The 25,121-nt window shown below is 39.7% G+C and overlaps 1 protein-coding gene across 8 annotated transcripts in view; it reads left to right on the plus strand.

Annotated features, from left to right (window-relative positions):
* Positions 1-25,121, plus strand: part of PLA2G4A (phospholipase A2 group IVA) — a 107,421-nt gene that overhangs the window by 58,536 nt on the left and 23,764 nt on the right. For all 8 annotated transcript variants that reach the window (XM_042819315.1, XM_042819314.1, XM_042819312.1 and 5 more), the window contains 5 exons: positions 6,029-6,177; positions 9,664-9,777; positions 12,258-12,295; positions 14,364-14,505; positions 21,560-21,696. In XM_042819315.1, the coding sequence (XP_042675249.1) occupies positions 6,029-6,177; positions 9,664-9,777; positions 12,258-12,295; positions 14,364-14,505; positions 21,560-21,696 (580 nt within the window). The remainder of the gene's footprint in view (positions 1-6,028; positions 6,178-9,663; positions 9,778-12,257; positions 12,296-14,363; positions 14,506-21,559; positions 21,697-25,121) is intronic.

The raw sequence follows: 25,121 nt of genomic DNA on the forward strand, positions 1-25,121 counted from the left end.
ATTTTCACTCAACTGTGATAGGGATAACAACTCATATTTCCATGCCTCTGTAAAGCACATTGTGAAGTGAGCCCGACAAAATTCACCATTAAAACAAAAACATGACTGTCAAAGCTATGCTTCTGACCTGTGAAGAGATTCACATAGCTTGCACGATACTAGTTTGAGCAGTCAGTGCTAATCAACTTGTTGAAGCACCTTGCTTAGGATCCTGTAAGGAAATAGAAGGTTCAGTAGCTTCCAGACCCTTCAGTCATACCTTCCTGCTGCACAGCCTCCTCTACTCCCTTCCACAGTAAGACTTGCTTGCTCCTAAGGCATGGCTGCTATTTCCTTCCTCCACTGGGAGGAGAGGGGAAACAGCAGATTAGATGTCGGGGATATTTTTCACCAGGTGTAGTGAGATGCTGGAACAGGCTGCCCAGACAGGTCGCCCTGTCCCTGAAGGTGTTCAAGGCCAGATTGGATGAGGCCCTGAGGAACCTCATCTAGTATTTGATCTAGTGTTTGGCAACCCTGCCAGTGGCAGGGAGGTTGTGACTTAATGATCCTTGAGGTCCTTTTCAACCCGTGTCATTCTATGATCCTACCACTGGCTGTGCTCAGGCTGCTCTTAAATTTGTGCCATTACCACTGAAATCCAAGCATCGACACTGTGTGTGGCACAGGGGGGAGTTGGCTTTGATGTTCTTGGTATCATGTGAGGAAAGAATGATGGAAATTGGGAAGGTGGATTGAATGGTATCTGTGAAGTCAGGAGAGGCTTGTGTTAATTCATGTTAATCATTTCATAACTCTAAATCCTCACTGTTCGTACTTAAAGAAAAATGAGATGTGACAAAGATTAGTTAGAGCTTCGATCTTAATGAGGTTGTACTGCAGTCCTGTGAGCCAAAAAATGGGTGGAAGGTAGACTAAGATGGTAATTTGGGACCTCGTGATAATTATGAACATGGTAACACAAAATCATAGAGGATGTTGGTTACCCAGAAGCTCAAAAAACTTCAGTCAACCAAACCAACAAAATTCTTCTTTAAAGTTCTGCAATACACTTACTGAAATATTCCTGTAAGTGCATAGGTATGGTGCCTGGAGGTCATGGGTCCAAAGTGTCTGGATCCAGATTTGCTTTCTATAATGCTAGGCATATATTAACCAAAATTAATATTAATATAGTTTTCACAGAATCCCAGAATGGCAGGGGTTGGAAGGGACCTCAAGGGATCACTCAGTCCAATGCCCTGCTAAAGCAGGCACCCTACAGTAGGTTGAACATGTCCGGAAGATCTTGAATATCTCCTAGAAGTAGACTCCACCACCTCTCTGAGCAGCCTGTTCCAGTGCCCTGGCACCCTTACTGTAAAGAAGTTCTTCCTCGTGTTAGTACAGAACTTTCTGTGTTCAAGGCTCAAGTTGTTACTCCTTGCTCTATCACTGTGCACCACTGAGAAGAGCCTGGCCTCATCCATTTTCCTCCCACCTCCCTTTAGATATTTATCAACATTATCAGGCCCCTCCCCCACAATCTTCTTTTCCCCAGGCTGAACAGACCCAGGTTACTCAGCCTTTCTTCACACAGGAGGTGCTGCAAGCCCTTAACAGTCTTTGTGGTCCTCTGCTGGACTCCTTCTAGGAGATCCCTGCCTATTTTGAACAGGGGAGCCCAGAATTGGACGCAGTACTAAGTGTGGCCTCACCAGTTTTTATTTAATAATCCAGTAATAGTTTGTTTAATAATCCAAGATTATTATGCAATGATAACAAGTATTTATCATAAGCTTTTAATAAGTGGGATAAAGAAGACAGATTCTTCTGTAGCAAATTGGATTTTTGAATGCTTCAAGAGCTTTGCATTTCTTTCATGCTTTGATAAACCAATTAGATGAATTTTAATGATTAATAGACGTGGCTTTATCCCTTCTGGTTTAGATTTGAACAAGTTTTCTGTAGATTCTGAGTCTGTTATAGTATTGAAATAATTGAAATTGGAATGACTGAAATATATACTGTTAATTATATTAATATGGAGGCCTGATCTCAGCCATTCTGCCAAATGGATAGTACAAAATAAAATGGTTTCCAGACATTGTAGAAAATCATACAGTTTTCTTTAGTATATTGCTTCATTTTTCACGTGAGAATGATCGGTTGTAATTAGTGTCCGTTGTGTGTTTCGCTTTATGATTCACTGTGTTGTTCAGAGGTAGGATTCTATAGGAATTATATATGTGGAGATAGAAGTCATTAAAACCTTACTTCCTACCTCTTGGCCATTTGTTAAGACTGTTTATAAGTTTGTTAAAGAAACAAATCAACAGCACCTTTATACGCTAATTTTGCTTTTGTATTGGATCTCTCCAAACCCTTGGAAAATGGCAGATGCTGTAGATCTTTCAGAATATGTATTATAAATGTTTTGTTAACTACCTTTATAATTCATCCAGCTCTAAGCTAATAATTGTAGCACCCCTTGAAATCAATGCTGAAACTAATTTTGTACTTTGTATGAAGGTGGATTTTTAGCCACATTTGTATGTCAGTTTATCTTCCTTTTTTCTCTGAGGAATGGTGTCTGGTGTCTCTGTTTTGTAGCACGCCTGTGCCACCGTGTGTGCAGCTCTTAGTTACTTCTGGAAGTGTCTTGTGTTAATTGCCTGCCAACACTGAGGCTCTTACTGTATAGAGTCACAGTGCCAAGAAGGGAGGAATATGGAGTTGTACACTACAGTCGCTGTCTATCAATAGTTCATGTGTCTATAGGTCTGTCCTGAGGAAGAGGTATGAATAGACATTGCTTTTCATGGAGAGTCTTTGAAGTTGGCTGTGTTTCTTTCCAGTTTTGCTTCACTTCAGTCAAGGAGCAATTCTCTAACAGTTGCCCCTATGTATGCAAACTTAGTTCTCTTACAATGATTGCAGTTTCAAAGCGACAGCTTTTGACCCACAAGCTGTTTCATTATAATGTTGGGTATTTTTAATATCAAAATACAGATAACAGTGATGATCAAGCTGTTTTTCATTTTTTGAGATTCTTTTTTTTTTTTTTTTTTTTAAGCATACCTAGGAAATCAACCAGCAAAGACATGTACAGGAATAAATAGATCTGTGCAAGAAGATGCATACACCATCTATTTTACCTGCACATTAAATACATTAAGCAACTTTGCATTGCTAGATTGCTAGTAGCTAGTTTGTGAGTGCCATCCCCAAGTGATAAAAGGAGTACAATTTTTATTTATACAGCATGGCTTGTAGCAATATCTTAATCAGAGCACACAGTCTTCCAGTATTTTTCCTCTTCGTCTGAAGAAGGAAGTTTGAAAAGAATAGATTTTCATTTTCTTAATTGAAAATAGCACAAAATAAACTTTAAAACATGAAAGGGCAGATTATTAACTCCTAGCCTCGGGTTAAAAAACATAATAAAGGCAGGGAGTGAGGGGGAGGCTTGGCATTGCTCAGTTACCAAGGTATTTCTTTTATTTATTTTAGTTGCTGATTTTCTAAGTTTAGCTGCTCTGTGCCTTGATTTAAGTTCTGCTTCAGTGTTCACTTACATTCTCTCTGGTGAGGAGTCAGTAATGGCAGCTGGCTGCCAGCTGTGCTGAGGCCTGAGTTTTCCACGTGCTTTGGGGTTTGGAATACAGATGGGGAGCCATTGGCTTTTTGTGCTTAAAACAAAAATCAAAGTTTTGTAACTTCCAGTTAGAGCTGATCCCATAGTCACATAAAAATTGAACAGGAGAGGCATCAAAGTTTTGTTCAGAACGTTGCTAAGTGTTGTTATTTTTATTAAAAACCAAGCTTCTGGGGGCACATTCAGCCTCTTGGCACTGTGTGTCCCTAGGGTTTGTTGCCTAGGTATTGCTCAATGTCCAGGCTTACAGATGAGATCTTGTCACTGCTCACTGCAGTACGTGTTTTGCTGTGCAGGCTCCTGGGGCTTTGAATTCCCTGCCTTTAGGCACGGATTTGTGTTGTAATTCAAGAGAGGTAATGCAGCCAGTAGAAGTTGGCAATTAGTTACATCCGTCAGTGGAAAAAGAAAGATGCAAAATACACCTGGGGATTGATCCCATCTCTCTCCCTGACTAAGAGACAAGCTAAGACAAAAATTCTTAGGAGCTAATGAAGAGTGCTATCTAAAGGCTTGCCACACCATTCCCTAGCTTTAAATAGCTCCTCGTTAATTGACAGGTAACATGTGACCTGCCAAGTTGTAGCAATTAGCTGAGACCCACAGATACAGAGCATGACATAAAAATCTGTCTGAGTCTTGTATATTGTTCTGCTTCTCTGCAGGGATTGTAAGTTTTTTTATTTTGTGCAAGTTCAGTACTTTCTCTGTTGGTAGTGTCAGAAACTGTGTTAGCTCTCGCTGATGTTCCCAAGTAGCAGTGGCAGGCGGCTCTGAATGTTCTGACTCCATTCTGCCTTGGTACACAAAACCTCCTGAGGCTTTTCAGGAGGTTTTCCAAAAGGAGATTGACTCCTGAAAGTATTGATATAAACTTTTTTGTTTACTCTTTCTCCTTGCTGTAGGGACCCCATGACTCTTGGCTTCAGCACACTCTGATAATGTATTGAAATCAGGAACCTCTGAACACATCTGGCTCTGTTGAAAAAAGTATCTTTAGACTTGAAGTTTATACAGGGTGGGATGTTCAGACCTGTTTGACCTAGTGATGGATTTTAATCTCTTTCCTAAAGACATCTTTAATACAAGGATTCATGTTCATAGTGAGCAGAATGTTTTCTTTAAAGTATTCCCCAAAAGCAGAGGACAACCTTTGCAGAGAGGCTGCGGAGATGTGTGTGTTTTACCATGTTACAGCTAGTGGCTTTGTATGGAAAGGTCAACACCAGCCTGTTTCTTGTATTTATAGGATAATAAATTGTTGCAAAAAATACTTTCTGTTAAACCTTGATTGACAGTGGTGAGATGAAGAAAGTGAAAATCCATACTATTACTGAACATATGGTTGAAGCAAAACAAACTAATATGGATTTAGAAAAAAATAAGTCAGAGAAGGGTAGTGATGCTGACAGCACATGTCCTATTCATGCCTACTGCTTTCTGTAACAGGTTGGCTGAATTTCTTCTGTTGATAAAACACACTAGTGACATTCTATTTCCACAGTGCTCTCTATCTTTTACGAGTTGAACTTAAATGTGAAAACAGGATAGAATCTCTTCTGCAGTTACAATGTGACACTATTTAAGGATCAGGACAACTGAAATTTCTCATTTAGGAATGAACTGTCATTCATAATAGAGACGTTGACACTGGTGATGGTTAAATGTCAGACAAAAAATAATCTCTTTTGAGTGAAAAATCTCATTTGTCAGAAGAAAATTACTGGCTTTAATGGATTGGAAATGTTGGGATGCCAACAGTGTGTTCTTTGCTTTCAGGATGGAATGGCTTTGATTGAACGTCAGGTGAATTTTTTCAAGGTGTACTTTTTCTCCCACTAATAGTTCTGATTAGATAAAGTTGTGATACGTTACTGTATTTTCAGTCAGGGTTCTGCAGTTGTTTTTCAAATATAACGTGCTTGCAAGGTCATGGTTCTGTGGTGACCTCCACAAAGTCAAACAGGTGAAAGAGGATCCAAAGCTAGACACCCCATTGCTTGTTTAGATTTTTAATTGAGGGCTGTTTTGTGGAATGCTCTTGTGTCACTGCTGTGACACTGGGATGAGGAAGGGGTAAGAGCTTTTGGAAATAATTACCAATGCTAGGTAGAAGTATACGTATTTCCAATAAAGGTGAATCTTTCCCAGTGCCTTTCTGTTTGTTCAAGTCTCTCTTCACCTAACAGCATAACTTCTGTTTCCTTCTGAGATACTGGTAATATTGTTTTATTGCTTGTTTCTTTATATTCATGGAATTTGTGTAGTTAAGTTTAAATATATTTCTGCCATAGATCATGAGGTCATCAGCGTTTTCACATAACTGTTTTCACATGACTGTTACAACTCAGATTTGAGTTACATGGAATGCTGCATTGTTTGTCTCTGTAGTTGACACTCCAGACCCCTATGTGGAACTGTTCATCCCTTCCGCTCCTGACTGCAGGAAGAGAACTAAACATTTCAATAATGATGTGAATCCTGTGTGGAACGAGACTTTTGAGTTCATTCTGGACCCCAACCAGGAGAACGTTCTTGAGGTAAATAAAGTGACTGAGCTGCCTGTGTGGAAATGGAAGTCAAAAAATGTCTGGAAGTTTAAAATAACAGTACTTTGTTCATCTCCTGTGTTGAGATTTTGGAGTTTGTGGTGGTGTTATTGTTTTTTATCGTTTAACAGGAAAGGCTGAATTTTGCTTTTAATCATGGTGCTAGGTAAGAGGTGTTGTATTCAGTGAATAGCCTTGAGAGTCATTGTAAGATCACATCAGCCATAAATTTTTTCACATTGCTTCCTTCACTGATTCTGCTATTATGGACAGTGAGTACGTGGGGGCTGTAAAGTCAAGTTTCTGCCCATTCATTCCCTGCTTTCCCCTCAGTAGTCAAAAAGCAGAAGTGTGGTTCTGCTTTTTTCTCAGTGCACACACAGTGATGTTTTGGAACTCTTAGTCCATGTGCAGGCTTGCTGTCTGAGCCATTGTCTAATATCAGTATGTTAAGCCTTCTTGGGTTGTGTACAAAAGGTAAGTATTATATATAATTATTTTACCAGTCCATATAGTAAGAATGTAAGTTCTGTGGTGCTGTGTTAGCTTGGTTCTTCAAAGGACATGGTCCTAACATGTAAATTGATCTGACGTAAGCGTACAGGTTTTCAGCCTAAATTAAATGGGGAGCAAGGGCAGAAGATAAAGCCTGGAAAGCTATTTGTTGACCTAGTAACTATGACCTCTTGAGGCTAAACAGATCAAGATCCTAAAATTGTGTTGTGCTTCCAACAATGCTCTCTCTGGGTGATGATCAGATTTGCAGTTCAAAGAAGAAGCATCAGCCTACTGGAGCACAAAGAACTTTCATGTTCATCCTACCAGTGTGACAATGACTTCAGGGAAGTCAGAGTAACTTCACAATCGTTTTGCAGAAAACAGATTATGCAAAACAGCTCCTGACATTTTATCTTGTGCAGTGGTCACCTGAGTTGATTCTCACTAAGTGTTTTGATCTCAGACATGCAGCATAGCCAAGTGAAATCAGGGAAAAAGTTGGAATCTGTAACTTAGTTGTTATTTTTTCATGAAAATATAGGTGAGTAGTAATCAGGACTTAGAAAGAGAAATGCAGTGATCGTTTGGGGAAATAGAAAGGAGAAAGTAAGAATTTGGGTTCATCAACCTGTCTTTGTTGCTCTATTTTATGAGGGCTATATAAAAAAAAATATATATTATATTATTATAATTTATATTTTATATTAAGATAAAATATTATATATTTTATATAATATAAATGTATATTTTTTTTTATGAGGGCTGCTCCAAAAGTAATACCTCATATTTTATTGTGTTGGCTTACAACATTAGAGGTGGATGTTGGTGGGATGGCAGTAGAGGCTGAACCTTTCTGCCTGCATGCCATTATATGTTGTTGCAGCGTGACAGATGGCAGCAAAGGGACAGTCTGACAGAATGACGTCTGAAGTGGAAATGTGTATGAAGCAGAGGTGTGGAACTGAATTCCTCCATGCAGAAAAAAAAATTACACCCATTGACATTCATCAGCACATGCTGAATGTTGATGGAGATCAAACAGTGGATGTGAGCACAGTGAGGGGTGGGTGGTGCATTTCAGCAGTGGTGACAGCAACAGTGGATCACCTCCACTGGTGCAGATTTTTACCAGCATGGCATGCAGGCTCTTGTTCATTGCTGGTGCAAGTGCGTAGCTAGTAGTGGTGACTGTGTTAATAACTGCTTTTTGTAGCTGAGAATCTGCTCTATCAAATAGTGTTATTGTACTTTTTGTATGTGTTGTGGTTTCCATGGAAATAAATAGGAGGCATTACTTTTGGAGACACTTATGTAGGTGCTGCCCAAGACAGCTCATTTTCACGCAGCGTGGCCCAGGCAAGCCAAAAGGACAGCCATGTTATAAGAGAATGTGGCAGATTTCTTTAGAAGTAGAATTTGGACATGTATCTTTACAATAACTGAAGATCATTGCTGTTTTAGGAGGCAAGTGCTATAAAATTTTATGGAAATTGCCTGCGAAGAGCCAGCGATACCATGTAGTAATGGTTAATTTTGGATCTGCTTGATTTATGTCTGCATAAACAAATACATGCTGTTTTTCGTAAAGCTTCTCTTCCCCATGAAAAACACGTTCTTTAAGTTAAGGCTGGTATTTTTGTTCTGCCATTGTGGTGCACACACAGAGTCCATAGCAGAGCCTTTGGATTCCTGTGTGGGGGACAGCATCAGAATTCAAATCAGCAAAATCCACCTAAAGCATATTTTGTGAGTTCCCAGGCTCACGCAGACTCCACAACCCCTTCTACTCCTCAGGTCATTTAAACGTTTAACACTGTCACAAGTGTAGTTTTTACTTTGAAGTGTAAGAAGCTCTCTAAAATCCTGCTATGAAGTTCTTACTGCTGCTGCTGGTTTCATAAATCAGCCCTCAAAGGTTACAACAATGAGTATTGAGTCCTGTGAGGAAACAGAAGAATGCAGATGATGTTAGAATACCAATGTCACTAAAATACAGTTTGTTTCAAAGAATCAGTAGTGGCACAGGATGAGACAAATTCTCTATAGCTGAGCAAAGGTTGAGCTCAGATTTAACAAATAGTCATGCAAGTGTTTGTGTCTTGATTGCATTTGTTTTACGCAAAATATATGCTCCAAGCCACAAACATGGTATTTCAGAAGAAACTAATCCACAAAGTGGAAAAAAATCATAAGCCAAATGAATTTGGGGAACTCATTTACTAGAAACCACGGAAACAGTAATTTGAAACTCTTTGCAAGCATCTTACTTGAGAACTGAAAGGCTGCCTCTGAGAAAAAAGACAGCTAGACATAGGCACAAGAGAATTAGGGCAAATGCATTGGCACAGGAGAATTAGGGCAAATGCATTGGACAGTGTTCTCTGCTGTTTGCATCAATGCTTGGATAGTATTGCATTTGCAAAGGTATATGCTCTGATATGAAAAATGAGAAGAGACTTGAAGGTCTGGTTTGATACAGAGAAAGGCTTTGTGTCGTTTGGAATGCTGTGCTTCTTTTGCTATGAAATTCTTGGTCTGTGAATGGAAAATAAGGACACATGGATTCCATCTTAGCTGAAAAAGTTGCATTATGTTTTTTGGCATATGATGCTTAGAACACTATTGTCTTCTCCACAGAGATGTACTAGCTAGAAATTGAAATGATTATATATATAATTCATATAATTTGAAGTAATTGCATCTGTTCAGAATTGTGATGAGATTTATTGACAGAAAAAGTGCACAAATGAAAATTGTTTTACGAATGATACTGTCATACTCACTCTATTGAATGCCTTAAAAAAAAGCCACCTTCACTGTGTGCTAGCTTATCTTGCTTGAAGAGCATACCCTAGGGTGTTGACTGTGTTGGGTTAGTTACATTCTTTTCCACATCCCTTTTTAAAAGTTACTTTGGACATAATCCATATGGACCTAAAAAAGGGATTTATCAGTGTTGAATGCCATTTATCTTTTTAGGTTACTTTGATGGATGCCAACTACGTTATGGATGAGACTCTTGGTATGGCCACATTTCCTATATCCTCTCTGAAACTGGGAGAGAAGAAGGAGGTCCAATTAACTTTCAACAATGTGAGTAGTAACGTTTGTGGCTTTGCCTTTGTTATGTGTCTGTGAATCTGTTGGGAAGTTTGTAATCAGTGTAATCAGTGCCTGAACTGAGAGCACCTAAATCACTGTTATAATGTGGATATACATGGTTAGATACAGCTTCTTCACAAGTAATGCTGAAGTTGGTGCTTAGAAAGCCTGAGTGATGTTTCCTAAGGAATCTCACTGAGTCTGATGTTACTCGGAGTTTACCCTTAGTCACTTCATAAGGAAAACATTTAGCCTGCACTTGCAACCCTGATTAAAAATCCAAGGCTTCTTTGTTGCTATTTCTGGCTGTGTTTTATCAACACAATTTTAAATTTAAAATAGACAATGAGATATTACATCCCTCGTTGGGTAATGGCTGCCTGTAGGTCAGGAAATAGCTACATCTTTGGAGGCTTTGGGGCAGGGGGAAATCTCAGCTCAGGTTTGCACACCTGGTCCTGAAGCTGGTTTCCTGAGCATTCACTGTTGGCCATGGTTAAGCACTGGGCTGCCTGCTGGCACTGTATTTATCTCTTTGCAGTACGGCTGAAGATAATGAATAAACAGAGTAGCACTGAATACTTTTCTTTCTGAGGCAATTCTCTCTACAAGTCTAGTATCAAACAGGTTTCAGCACCACTTGGTTCACTTTAGTTTCATGGCCTTTGTTATATGGATTTTATTTTATCTCTACTACTTGAAGTTTGTGACTTCCAGAAAGCTAACAGAAATTCTTTTATTGTTGTGCATTGCAGTTGTAATGAATGGCTTGTTGTAACACAGCCCTACTTAACATTAATGCTGCATTACTGCATGTGGTGCTGAAAAAAAAGAAGACAAGTTCTAGTTTGATTATTTTCTTTAAACTCATATGCAAAACAAAATGGTGTCAGTTTAACATGGTTTGCCTGTCTGCACGGTAACTCCTGGAAATTGTTATTACATCTGTTAATAATTTAATTTGTTCTACATGGATTAAAGTATCACAGTATTGAAGGCCATTCTGAACACACTTCATCAGTTGATTATATCTCTCACGTCTGCTCATCTTTTTATATATCATGTGCATATACTGTATCTATTATCAGTACTGCATGCATTCCTGCTTGGGGCTGTGATCGTGATATGGTCAGAGCTCCTGATTTGTGACTGCTCTGCTATTTTCAGCCAGATACAACTTTAGAACTAGGTTTGATTACAGCAAATAAACAATTAAAGCCCATTTGTTGGGAAGCAGGGAGCTCCATGCACGAACCTTAGCGTTTAACTAGGGGTTACCTTAAGAAGCAAATGGGAAGGGAACATCAGGTCAGGCTGAGTCCCATGCAGGCAGTTTGCATGCACAGTGCGTATCCCTGAGATTTGCTGGGCAGTCTGTGTAAGGTAAAAAAGACATGCTCTCCCTGCTGGAACATTTCCCTTCAAGGGTTTATGTAGTACTGTGTGCATACATTTCTTCAACCATTGAATCATTGCATGTTTTCTGAAGTGCTTTCTAAATTAATAATGTCAGGTGCTGGAATTACGTAATTGCTACTCTGCCTTTGATGTGTTTCCATAAATGACTCTTCGCACTGTTCCTTCACGTTCTCCCTCTGCCTTTCCTTTCTCCAGCCCTGCTGCTGTGCCTCCCTCCCTGCGTGCAGTGCTGGTGTGGGAGGCAGCAGAGTTTGCCCCATCCATACCTGCTCTGCACTCAGCAGGGCTGTTATCCTCTCCTTGCCCTGTGCTAAGATCACATACTGCATGTGGGGAAGAGTATCCAGGTATAGCGAGAGGCAGAGTGAAGGAAGACAATGTGTGTTACATGCCTGCAGGGCTGTACTGGTGAGTCAGCAGCCATTTCCTGCAAGGTCTTGGGGAGATGCCTGTGCTTATCTCTATCCTTAATCTGGCAACCTTGTACTCTCAGACTGGTGCTAACGAGTATGATGAGTGCTTTAACCATTTTTTGTAAACCTTTGCTTGCAGGGAACCCTCTTAAGTGCTCTGTGAAGGAGGCAGAGAGAACCAAGCTATAGCTATGTCCAGGTAGATCCATGTAGCTTGCAGGAGTCCTGCAAGATTCCTGTCCCTCACTGTGTGAATAGTATCTTCTGCATGTGCAGCTGATCAGCTGGTGATTGCTAGGGCTGTTGCTAAAAGTCAAACTGCAGCCACATCTTCAGTGTATGAAAACAATCAGATACCTTTAGGTCAAACATAAATAACTGTCAAAAAGTGATTGCCATTGAAAAAATGGAAGATAATGCCATCTAACCACTGAAAGCCAGCACCTAGCTGCACCTAGCAGCATTTTCTTGTGTTTTCGGTAAAAAGTAAACTCACTGACACATTTTAGCAATTTCTTCTTTTTTCAATGAAGTGATCTAAAAAAGCCCATAGCACTAGTGACTTTGTATTCCAGGTGCCTGTGTGGGTTTTTTTCCTGCTGAAAATGTTGTAATTTGATTTAAATCTCTCTTGTGTAGGTTACAGAAATGATTTTGGAGCTGTCTCTTGAAGTGTGGTGAGTATCTCCTATTGAAACCCATAAATAAATAAATAAAAGGAAAATATACTAGCAACAAAAACCTTTATTTAAAATTTATTCCATTTGTTCTGGTTTTCTTTTAAACATGCCCTGCAGAGTGCAAAAATCCTTAATTTTAGTTTTTAAATACCAAGGACTGAAAAAATCAAAGACTTGAAAATTGAAGGTTGTCTTCGAACAGCAGTTGTCTGATCGACTTGAACAGCGTTACTTTTCTGAATAGTTTTTCCTTTTCCATATGTTTGAGGGTCATGGCTGTTGGACTTCTCATGTTGGCTTGTGTTAAATACTTTCTTTTTCAAGGGCTCTCCCTAATGAAGTCTCAGACATTGAATTCAGCTTGTTGTTTTACTTTCTGTAGTGACTTTGCATCTCATGGTAGCTTTCATTACGTGTGTGTAGTCATTACAAAGCTGCCCTGAAGTGCACCTCAGTGTAGTATCAAGGTGGAAATGGAATATCCCATTCTGGACAGGATTTCCCATGAAGCTGAGCTGATACCTCCTTTTTTGTTTTGTTTTAATCTTCTTTCTTTCAATGTCTTTATCCCTCTATCTCGGTCTATCCAGGTGAAAGACAAAAAATCACCTTGAGGCATAATCAGAAAAATGTCTTTTAAGTCTAGAAATGAATTTCTGAGAACAAGGTGTTTAAAGTCTTTTTTTTTTTTCTTCTTTTTTTTTTCCGGAACTGTAATAACAGTGCTGAGCCAGTAGCTAAATGTATGTAATGACTCTGAAGGCTGACAGAGAGCCCCCAGGGATCATTTTTTTGTTCATCATTTGATGCTAATAAAGGTGGATATGTGGGTGGTTCTTCAGATCAGCCCTAAAACATTCAGAGCTCTTAATTGTGAGTGTTTCATATCTCAGACTTAAGTGAACGTAAGATGCTTGACAGTGTCTGGCTGATGCATTGGCAGTAGACACTGAAGTAGTAAAGCAGAAGAATCCAGTCAAGTTCTACTCTGCTATGCACTGACAGTCACACGGATTTTGGGTTTTGTGGGGCTCTCCAATTGTAATATACTTTCCTGGGATGTTGCTTGTAAACAGTCCTTTTTTAAAAAATATGGGAATTTCAAAAATATGGGAATCTGCATGCCTACCCTCACCGCTACCTGGCAGAGGCAGTGTTGCAGCAGGTCGCTCCTGTGCAAGTGTCTGTCACTCACCTGCATGCCTGTGTGTGAGAGGGACCCTTCTGAGCTCTGTGATGCATATTCACAAAAGGGGTCTTAAGCAGGAGATGGCTTCTGGGCTGGCAGTAGTGAGACTTTTTCCGAAGGCCTTTTTCTAAAGGGAGAAAAGGTCTGTCAGGCTCTGAAAACTGGCAGTGCTGTACTTTAGACTCCTGGGGTGACATGCTGACTCAGTTCCTGTCTTGTTATCTGAAATGAGAAGTGGGAGCTGAAGCTGTGGCTGTTATTCAGAGAGGGTGTTGAAGTCTTTACACAGTCCTGTGCATGCTTGTGATCATGTGGGGTAGGAAAACAGCTGGAAAAAGAGACTTTGTTTTTTCTGTCTCCATTCAGTACAATCTCTGCTGAGATCCATACAGCTTTTGATAGTAAGACTGTATGGATATGGCATCAAAATTGCCCTCTCCTCCCCTTAAGAGTATACAGTAGCACACATGAATGTTTTTTCATTGTAGTTGGTGGTTTTTTGGTGGATAAATAGAGAATTCACGCTTCTAGGCTAAAAATTTGTAGTTGCTTCATCACTCACATTTATTAACTTAATGTTACTTTTTGAGACTAGGTAATACACCAGTAAAAGCTGCTTATTTTGTGCCTTCTTTTACTCTAGGATGTGAACAGTGAAGTTTCTGTGTGAAATACATATCTTAGCGACACAGTGTCATTGTTTTGTGCTTCCTTCACTGTGTCAAATCACATTATGCAGCTGTTGCATGAGTATATGTTTGTTTTATTCTGTTTTATTTTATTTAGAACTCATAGTTGGTCTTCTTCTTGGAATTCATAGTTGGTCTTCTTCCTTGAATAGGGCTTTCTCTAATTCCTGTCTGTTCTGAAAAACAGCTCTTCAACTGACCTCCGGTTCAGCATGGCTCTGTGTGACGAGGAGAAGAAATTCCGGCAGCAGCGGAAGGAAAATATCATGCAGAGTATGAAGTCATTCCTAGGAGAGGAAAACAGCAAGAACTTGACCACTTCCCGTGACGTAAGTTTGCAGAATCCACATAAAAATAAATATCCCTTGTGGAGTCCTGCATTTGTGTCTCAGCTGAAGGAGTGACACACGTTAGGTAGAACAGTCCAGTGTAATGACAGATGACAAAAGCAAAACAATTGTTTTCCCTCTGTGCTTAGGATGAGGAGTGATTTTTCTCATGCCCTAAGTTTATAGGTAAAAGTTTAAGGAGACAAAATCCTGTGTCAAAACGAAGCTGCACTTAAAGAAAATTGCATGCAAAAGAACAGGACTGCAGAAATACTATTTTAGGGTAGAAATCACAGCTTTTTATCAGTGTACCTTAAAAAATCCAGTGTGAATTCCAACCTGGTTCTTGGTTTTAATTTTTGAAAGCAGTGTCTGAGTTAGAATTGGGCAAGGGAGGAGACATATCAGTGCGTTTCATTTCACTCTTGTAAGATGGCCTTGGCTCTATGGCCTTTGTGTCTAAAGGACCAGGCAGAAAAAGAGCAGCTTTAATGTTAGAGTCAGTTTGTAAATGGTTTCTTTCTTTTACTGTAGTCTGTTCTGTAGAGCTGGACTTACGGAGTTTAATTCTTTGAGGGTATGTGAAGCTGTGCTAATGAGCCCAGTAGAAAAGTGAGCTGGGCAGAGCTAGATGGATTGGTTGGATTGATGATGGTTTGGGTCACGTGGAAGATACAAAGTGTGCTGAATCTTACCACTCCTTAATGTGATTCTGTGTAACAGTGCTTTATTTTCAGTTAATAAAGGATAAATTCAGTGTACATTCAGTTATTTGTGTTGGTCTGGCTTATCCATACTCTTCATTCTTCCCTGCTTGTTCCCTATCCTGTTTTGCTCCCTTGGCTTGCAATAGCAATGAACAAAACTGCTAAATTTATCTGGCTTTAAAATATTGATTCCATTTGTGCTGTTTAGCAGAAGCAGAATGTGATAGTATTTTGCAGAAATCAGAACCAATACAGAATTCCCTTCTAAATTTCTGTGAAGTTTTGAGTAGGGAGTGACTGTGTTATTGATGTATAGCTTTGAGCTTGTTCTTAGTAAAGTGTGCTTGCATGATTTTACTGAGTAAAATGAAAATGTAAAAGTGTTGTGCATATTTTATTTGTAGTGATATATATCATACACTTTGTATAGGAATTTTTTTTATTATATGGGATTTTATTTTTTTTTTAATGAGGTGCAGTTATTTTACTGTTCACACATACACATAGGGTAGATATCTATGAATGATACTGGTCTGGTCTTCTATAGCAGGCATATATTTGTCAGAAAAGATGTAAAGATGTTCTGCCAAGTTCCAGGTAAAATTGGAGTGAAGCTTAGTGTCTGAAGTATCAGTTTTCTGCAGGTGGCATATGTGCATAAGTTAATCTGATTACTGAAAAAGCTAGGTAAGCTTTCATATTCTTTTTGTTGTCATCTTCCCTTGGTATTCCTCGCTGTCTCAAAGTTCATCAGTTAAGCTGCATCTACCAAGACCAAAGAGTGTAGTCTTATCAGCCCTAGAGGACTGAGGTAATGCAGTCACCCCCCTTTTTGTTTGTCAAGTATGTATTTCTGAGCTGACATGTCAAATATTGTAGCTGCTTCCAGCAATGAAAAATCATTTTTGTTCAAATTAAAATACATTTGTGTCCTTACAGCTTGTAATTTCTCTTTCTTTTGCTAGAAATGTGAGATAGCAGGAGGATTTATAGTATATTTGAAGAAGTCTTAACGTGGCTTCAGGAATCGAAAGACGTGAGTGTTCTTAGCTGCCTGTGGTTTTAAACAAGTACCTACTTAGATTTCATGTAAGTTTCTTCATCTGTCAATGGCAGCATGTGCTTTGCAAGGATGCTAGGAGACTTGAATACCTGTGAAATAATTATGCCACCCTGGATGGAAGATAATTGTATACTTCCAAGTCTCCTTAGTTAATTCAGAAGCGCATTCAGAAAACACAGAAGATGAGATTTCTCATACCTGTGATATTTCTTATTTTTATAGTTTTCATTTGAACAGTTTTCTAAAAATATCAGAATCAGGGAAGGTATATAATTGTCTGAGACTGAATTTTCACAACAATTTTTAATAATCATCTATGTACCCCATAGCAAGTACTTTTACACTTCAGACCTTTACGTCCAGGTTTTGTGCACTGTGCTTCCAGAGCAGTTGAATGAGAACATCTGCAGCTCTTGTTCTCAAAACAGAATTTAATGTTTAATATTTTAACTTTTTTTTTTTTTTTTTTTTGCCAGGTTACTGAAAAATAGGATTGAGATGGTCCTTTTCAGAGCTTGTTTTCCTGAAATCATATCTTGTTTCCCAGATCTTTTTCATTTTCTTGACCAGTTAAGGAGATTGAGTAGCCAGCACTTGTTGAAGTGAGATGCTTGGTGACTGAAGTTTTGCACTGAGCCTGTTCATGTTTCATGCTGCTACCTGGTTCCTACAAGCAGTAAGAACATGTTGAGAAAATTCTTTATCAAAGTTGCGAAGTCCTGTTCAGTGGAGTTTGGATGATGTAATTTTTTTTCAGAATTAGGTTGGTGCCATGCAGACCAACAATAAGAAAAAGAAACCCAAGCCAGTATAGCTTTTTGCTTGTTCAGAGAAGTGTGCAACCTTATAGAAGTAGGTGTTCAAGATCATGTTGGACAGGTCTTGGGCAGCCTGATGTGGTGGGTGAAAACCCTGCCCACAACAGGGCGGTGGGAGCTCAGTGAACTTTAAGGTTCCTTCCAAGCCATTTTATGATTCTAAGTCAGTGTGGCAGTATGGCCAGAGATCAGAGCAAAGGGCTTTTGTTAACAAGACTCTTGATTTCAGCTCACAATGTTGCCGTTGACTCACTGCATGACATCCTTGTGAGTCCCTTGCCTTTTTGGTCTAGATTGCTAACTTGCTTGAATAGAGTCCCTCAGAAGAGCATAGTGCTTAGCAACCGCCTGTGTGCATGGAGGTGTATGCATGTCTTAGTCTCCTCTGTTCTTTCTCAGTGCTGAGTTGGCATCTTCTTCTCCCTTTGTCGTCCCTGCTTCTGCCCTATTTATCTTAGAGCAGAACTTGCAGGATGGCTGTAAGTGATTTCAGACTTTTCCATTTCTTACTTTTAAACCTGCTAGAAACTGAATTGCAGCTGAAATGCTGCTTTAACAAACCTACTTACTTGGTAGTAGTAAAGCAAAACTCTTTGCATTCTTTTGCACAGCAGGAAAGGACTCACACCTTCATCACCTTGCTTATATCTCCATGTCAGTTATTATTAGATTGGTCTAAATGAATTGATGTAGATATGCAGAAGATGCTTCTCTCCAGTTATATTTTCAGTATTTAAATAAGTTGTTTACCGTGGGATGCTTGCTTCAGCTATTGCCCTCTGCTCTAGAGCTCTTTCAGTGCATTTCTGGAACTAAAGTAGTACATTCAGTTCTTCATGTTTTGCTTTGATATCACAAGTGAAAATTGAGATTCCTATATATACACATAGCTCTTTGCATACCCCTCTTTCCCCAGTATAGGTAACTCTGATTCTCGGGATGTCTGTGGATTAAGTATACATAAACGTTTGCATTCACATGGTAGTGACTCTTCTTGACATGCTTTGTTGATCCTACTTGCAGACTTCTCTGCATTCTGAAGGAAGCTCAAATTTTCCCTTGTGCTCTTGCCACTCTAGTGATGAATAGATTTGTTGAATAGTGGTGCTTTGAAAGTATCCTCACATACTTTTTTCCAGCCTTGCACCTGCAAACCACCCTCTTCATCCTGTTGGGATTTGTCTATGTAGGTTAATTAGGTAGTGTTTGTAAAGAGCTTTCAAAGCCTAACATACGTTATTAAATTTCTGATTAGTAATATGGCTCTCCTGTTCAAAGCTACTGCTCCGTTATTGAGGTGTTGGCTTAACAAAACAAGGCACGTCCTCAATCTTTACTTTTGCTTTGTCATTTTTGGGTAGATAGCTATCTGTGGATGTGCATGATGAATGCTGGTGCCAGTAAATGCCTGTGGTTTATATTACTAAAGCTTAACACTTACAAAGAAGATGATCGAATAATCTGGTTGCATCAAGAATAAGTAGTTTTTGCAGAATGTAAGCCTCAGGAAATGTCTCAACTTACTGGTCACTGTGCATGATCATTTCCATGGGACTGTACAGTTTTGTTCTGCACAGAAGCTTCACTACTTGGAATATGGAGTCTATAGAAAGAAACCGAACTCAGTAGTCACGTGGTTCCATTTCTTTAACTCATCCCATCCATTGGCAGCTTGAGTTTCAGTGACATTTTTGACTGATTGCTAGTTTGATCAGATACAGTCTTCCTACTCAGCTGTGTGAGTTTTTTACACTTAGTAACAGCCAAGGAGTTGCCTAATCACACTGAACAGTCGAAAAGTCTAGATTTCTGAAAGCGGGAGCCAGGTGGGACTTTTGCTTAGTATAAAATTCTTGATGCTGGTAGTGATTGTGCTTGTGTTCTCTTCTATCTTCTTTCCAAATACTGTGGGAAGCTATGCAGTAGCTAATTAGGTAAACAGATGCCTATAAATTCTCCTTATTTCACCAGTAGCTTTTGTAAGGTTGGTTAAATTTGAGACTGGCTTCATGCTGTGTAGCAATATCTTCTTTTCCTTTTTTTTTTAATTATTGTTATCAAATGTGGATTAATTTAATCTCCTAACCAAAATATTATTTGCTTGTCTTTCGGTTTTTATTAGTAACTCTTCCTGCCTTTGGCTCTGTCACTTCATTTGGATTAGAGCTGGTCTTTGGATTGCTTCAAAAATTTCTGTGGCTTTGTGACTAAGTTACTGAATATCTGCATTTAATGCCTTTTCTGTTTTGTTTATTTCCTGGCTTATACAAAATCAGAACCAACAGTCAAAAGAAACTTGGAGTATATTTTTATTAAGAATTCTTGCTAAAAGTGGAGGCTTCTTCAAATAAATTCTGATTATTAAGATATTGGACAATTAGTGTTCTAAGTAACAGGATATTGTGGGTCCACAGCTTACTGTTGCCAAAACCTACCTTGGTTTATTGAGGCGGTCTGTAGTCTACTGATTGTATTTTGAGTCTGTATTAGTGAAGGAGGCTCATAATAGTAGTGTTTGACTTTCACTATGCATACATATTTTACTGCTTGACCCAAGAAATCAGAAAAATCAGACACCTTCCATGCCAATAAGGAACCTACAATTAAGAATTCTGCACAGTGATAATATTGCACTCTGTCAGCAAGTAATGAAGAAGAACTAAGATACAACAACTACAGAGTTACTGTTTGGAAGGAACCTCTCAAGATCAGCTAGTTCAGTTGTGCTTGGATGTAGTACATTCGTCAACACTCAGTCAACTGCCAGCAGAGAAAATCAGGGGCGTTCTGTGTCATGGCTCTCAGTCCTACCAGAGTCCTACTGTGGTGTTCATCTCTGCAACCTTGGCCTGGTTCTCAGCTCAGTCACTCACAATGCCTACAGTCTAAGCTGCTCCCAGTGCCACCTTTGCCCCTGGTGCTTTACTGAGCAGCAGCTGCAGTACAGCATTACCAGTCGGTCCTCTAGCATTTGCAGTAGGCTGTGAAGTCTACAGACTTCTTTGATGGTTTGCAAAGTGTTATTCTTTGATCACAGCCAGACTAGGAGACTTCTGGTTTTTTTTTAGAGAACGCCTTACTCCCTTGATCCAGTTGATTCACCAGTCCAAATCAGACTGCCCCAACATCTCTTATCTTGACCCAGAAGCTCTGCAAGGGTAAGTCTTTGGTTTAATCCTGATGAAAATTTGTTCAGGGAAATATTCCTCCCTCTGTTGGTTAAGAGGATAATTTATTTTCCCAGTGGACCATTTTCATCGTCAAGGCTTCACAATCTTGACAAGAGTCTCCTGGTGATACCACCTGTGCATGACAAGATCAGCCCGAGCTATTCCTCTTCCAGACTGAAAAGATCAAGGCCACAGGCCACAGGCCTGGGGACTTGTGCCCCTTATTCCTCTTTAAAGGGGAGTCAAACCCTTCTCATCTTCATCTGTATCAGTAATGCCACATGGGTGAGAGGTGAGAAACTGGAAGGCCAAATGAGACTCAGCCTTCTCTGCGTGCTGTCCTGGATCCAGAGTCTGAATGAGCAGCAGACCTCCCTGTACAAGCTGGTCTGACTGTCAGGTTGGCCTGTGTCCCAAAGAGGAGGGAATAGCCAGCTGCTTGTCACCTTGTCATCTTGTTTCTTAGAGAGCAGCCAGTTCAAAATCCTCCCTGACTGCATTTGTTCATCCCTCTCTGTCACTAGGGCTCTGAACTAAGGCAAAGAGCTGGAGGTGGTGGGAGGGATTTCCCTCACCATCCGAAGTAGCAAGTTTGCTACTGCCTATTCTGGAAACTCATGCTTCCTTCCTACCCTTGTGTTACGCCAGTTGTGTCTTCTTGCTCACCTTGCTAGGCCGAAGTAGCCTCCTTTTACATCCCTTCATACCAGATGGTGCCTTTCATTTGCGCCTCCTGGTTACCAGTAATCCCTTGGTACCAGATAAATAGGAAGCTGAAAGGAAATCTGCCCTTGCACGAGGTTTTCACCGTGGCAGAACTTTGAATCTTTTGCTGCTGGTTGATTCCTGGTTGCTCTTCCTTGTGGTCCCATGCTGCAGTCTGTAAGTATTTCTGCTGTACAGCTCTTAGTGAAGCAGAAGGACAATGCAAGTGATATACAGAAGATGTACATCACTCCTGGGCCTGGTGATGCTAAGGTAGACACTTAACCTCATGGTGCATTCATGGCACTCTTGCTGTTTAAATGTCATATCTCAGAGCGCTTTAAAGTTATTTTCCACTCTCTTACACATGTGCCACTAAGAAGCTGCAAAATACCTTCTGTTTGTCTTGTTAGAACTTGTTACACACAGATCAGTGTAGGTCTTGTGTCTGCCGTGAGGTTTACTGCGTGGTGACTTTACTAATTGCACAGTTACTATGTTTGGCTGGTGATTAGTGAATAATATTTATTTACTACTTAAGTCTGTAACCGAGCTGATGTGATGACAGACTGTTCTTTTAATCTCTCGCAGGTACCAGTGATAGCAGTACTGGGTTCAGGAGGTGGATTTCGTGCCATGGTTGGGTTTGCTGGAGTCATGAAAGCGCTTTATGAATCAGGAGTTTTAGACTGTGCAACTTACATCGCTGGTCTTTCTGGATCCACGTGGTAAGAGATTTTTCTTTTTCTTTTTTCCTCAGGAAGTTTGAGAACAAATTTTCATGAAAGTGAACTTATTTCAAAGGCTGTTATTCACATCAAATCATTGCTATCAGCAGGTAAGAGGCTCACAGAGCCAATTGTTTTACAGGTCAGCGTGTCAGTAGAGCAGATCTGCTAGAGGATGTGTTCCAGAATGCCTGGAAGGGTAAAGACAGCTTGGTGTCCAGGTGGTCTTCCTGGGAGCTTTGCTAGCAGCAACAGATGAAAAGAAGTGCTACATATGTACACCCACATTTCTCTGTCTGTCGTCAATGCTGAATATATTAAAGCTATGTAACTGATTTTTTTTCATCTTGATGGGTGAACAAAAAAAATTCATGCTGTTGATATAAATCCAACTATTTTCTTTTTTGTTTTCTTTCTCTAATTAAATGAAAAAAAAAAATCTTCAGTCTGAAGATGAAGATTCATTCAACCCCAAGTGGATAATATCCTCTTGGGGTACTTCTCAGCAATTCTCGAAATCATTGAAAGGTCTGCTCCATTTTTAGACTCACTACTCTCTTTCATAGTGGTTACTGGTGATGTCCAGGGCCTAATTGGGAATCATTTCTTAGCATAAGGAAATTGGAGCAGATGTATTTCAGCTTTTAGGAGAGGATACAGTTTGCCATGCTGCAGGTGATACTGATTGCATTGTATCAGGAAATATGGTTTTCTTTTGTTGTTGTTGTTGTTTGTTAAATAAATATGTCATTCAGATGGGAGAAAAGATTTTCCAAGATATCTTAACTTGAGAATGCCCTCATCAGGTAGCTGTGATGTCCTTGTGACTCAGTGCCAATAACAGGAGAAAATCAGATTGATAACAGTATGAAAGGCACTCTCTGGATGTTATGGGCTCAGGGCTTTGTAGGCAGCAGAATAATTTGAACCCTGGTGTTACTTCTGCTTTGATCAGTCTTCTGAAAAGGAGGGTTGCTATTCTCCCTGAACAGTGTTATGAATTTGCAGCCTTTTGTCTTCTTGGCTTTTATAAAAGTTATCCCAAATTACACTTATTACAAATGTTGAAACTATTTGTTTTTACATTTCTTAAATGAAATCATGTAATTTGCATCAGCCAAAGACATCTGGCAAATACAAGCTAAATTTCTTAACTGTTTGGCCTCCTTAGCGCTACGTTTTCTTTGTTAAGTGGAAACTGCTTTTTTTATTGTCTAACTAAAACTCAGTTTTAATGTCAGCTGGTCAGTTTGCAGTAGAGGATGTTGCATCTTAAGAAAATTTTGAACTTTTCAAGGAAATATCCCAAATGTCGCAATAAATGATTTTAACATAACTGGTTCTTTTTGTATGTACCACTTTGAATACTGGAACTGAATCTGAATCAGTTTAGGTCTATCTAATATGAGAAAGGTGTCCACAGGTTAAATGAATTCCACCACAGTACCGCCTACGCAATTAGGGGAGTAGAGTTCTTGGAAAGCTGGGGTGGATGGATATTTTCAGACTTGAGGAGGGAAGGCAAAGGTAGTGGTATGGGGAGGTCTTGCTGCTATTTTCAGGAACCTAATGGGTAAAGAAAACAGGCTCTTCGGAGATAGATATACAAGGGACAAGGAGTAATGGCTGTAAATTACAGCAAGAGAAATTTGGTTAGCTATTAGGAAAATTGTTTTGCAGTGAGAATGGTCAAGCACTGGAATGAATTGCTCCATCATTACTTGATTGGGCTGGATAGGATGTCTGACTCAGGTTGTCTGAATGCTTGCTGTGGAAGGAGAACTTGACTGAACAAAGCCCTGAGCAACTTGATCTGACTTTTCAGCTGGCTCTGCATTGAGCAGAAGCTTGGACTAGAGGCCTCAAAGTTCCAGTGTAAATCACGGGATGATATGAATGTTTAGTTGTTTCTTTAAGACTGAGGGAAAATTGCTATTTTTGGAATAGTGGGAGATGTACCTGAGATGAGTTTTGAAGAGGAGGCTCAGGGAAGACCTCACTGCTCTCTATAACTACCTGAAGGGAGGTTGTGGTGAGCTGGGGGTTGGCCTCTTCACTTGTGTAACAGTGATAGAACTAGAGGAAATGGCTTCAAGCTGCCCCAGGGGAAATTTGGCTAGATGTTAGGAAATACTACTCTGAAAGAGTGGTCAGGCAGTGGAATGGGCTGCCCAGGGAGGTGGTGGAATCACCGAGCCTGGAGGTATTCAAGGAACGTTTGGACTTGGTGTTGAGGGACGTGGTTTAGTGAGAACTGTCGGTGATGGGTGAATGGTTGGACTGGATGATCTTATAGGTCTTTTCCAACCTTGGTGATTCTGTGAGTATCCACTTGTCTAACTCTAAGCAAGAATTTTGGTTACACGTTCTAAGGAAACCTAATATAAACCTATAGAGCATGTTTTAAAATAGCAGGATTATCTGAACTGATTCAGTCAGAACCATGTTTGAAAACAGTTGTATTTAAACAAATTTGCTTTTGCTGTCTTTGTGATGTCACCTATTCAGAATTTTCTCACTTGATTGAATAAATAAATTGACACTTTGGCACACTTCCTATTCTTTTTTTTCCATGCATTCTGATAGTTTGCAATAATGCTCTTTTCTTTATTTTTTGAAGGGTGGAGTATCCCTTTCCTAGACGGAGTGTCAGGTTTTCGCTTGTTTACTCAGATGCGTGCCAAACCTTGGAGCAATGCATTTACCTACTTGACTGTTTCATCTGTCTTCTTGCTTCAACCTTGTGCTGAATTCTTCATCCTGTGTTTTCCTTTCTCTGCTCGGATGGAAGCTTACTGCTGTATTTGTTCCACCCACGGGCTGACGTGCACGCTGAGCTTTAGAGACTGCACAGGGGCTTAGTGAATCAAGTTCTTACATCTCGCATGTGACGAAGTTCATCATGCCATCAACTAAATTGCAGAGTAGTGACCTCAGGGCCAAGATTACACAGTGTGTGTTAAACTGCTATGCAGAATTATGCGTGAAGCATGGTATGTATATATAAGCCAGCTAATTGAATAAATAATAGTGAAAGGAGCCTCTACTAGGTTTGGATGGCATATCTAGAGTCTTCAACCATAGTTTTAATTGAGCCAGCCAAGCGAAAACCACAGTTGTCTACATCTGAATCTAAATTTTGTTTTGAGTAAACAAAACCTCAGTTTCCAGAGTTACTCAATGACAAAATTACAGTGTGCCCGATAGGCCTTTACTAAATCCCCAGTTAAATCCCTGCACAGGTTGTAGTTATTATGCTTCATCCTATTATGAAAACATCTACATCCTGGAAAGTATGCGAGCACACTGGTATATTTTAGGGTTTTTTGAATCTGTATATACCCATAGAATATCCAGTCCTCCTGTTTTTCTGCCTTCTGCAATTCTGTCCACTATCACTTAAGCAGGTAAATGATAAACACATT

The sequence above is a fragment of the Centrocercus urophasianus genome, unplaced genomic scaffold, assembly GCF_019232065.1.
Source record: "Centrocercus urophasianus isolate 14NV4802_14NV808 unplaced genomic scaffold, USGS_Curo_1.0 seq_18, whole genome shotgun sequence".
NCBI lineage: Eukaryota > Metazoa > Chordata > Aves > Galliformes > Phasianidae > Centrocercus > Centrocercus urophasianus.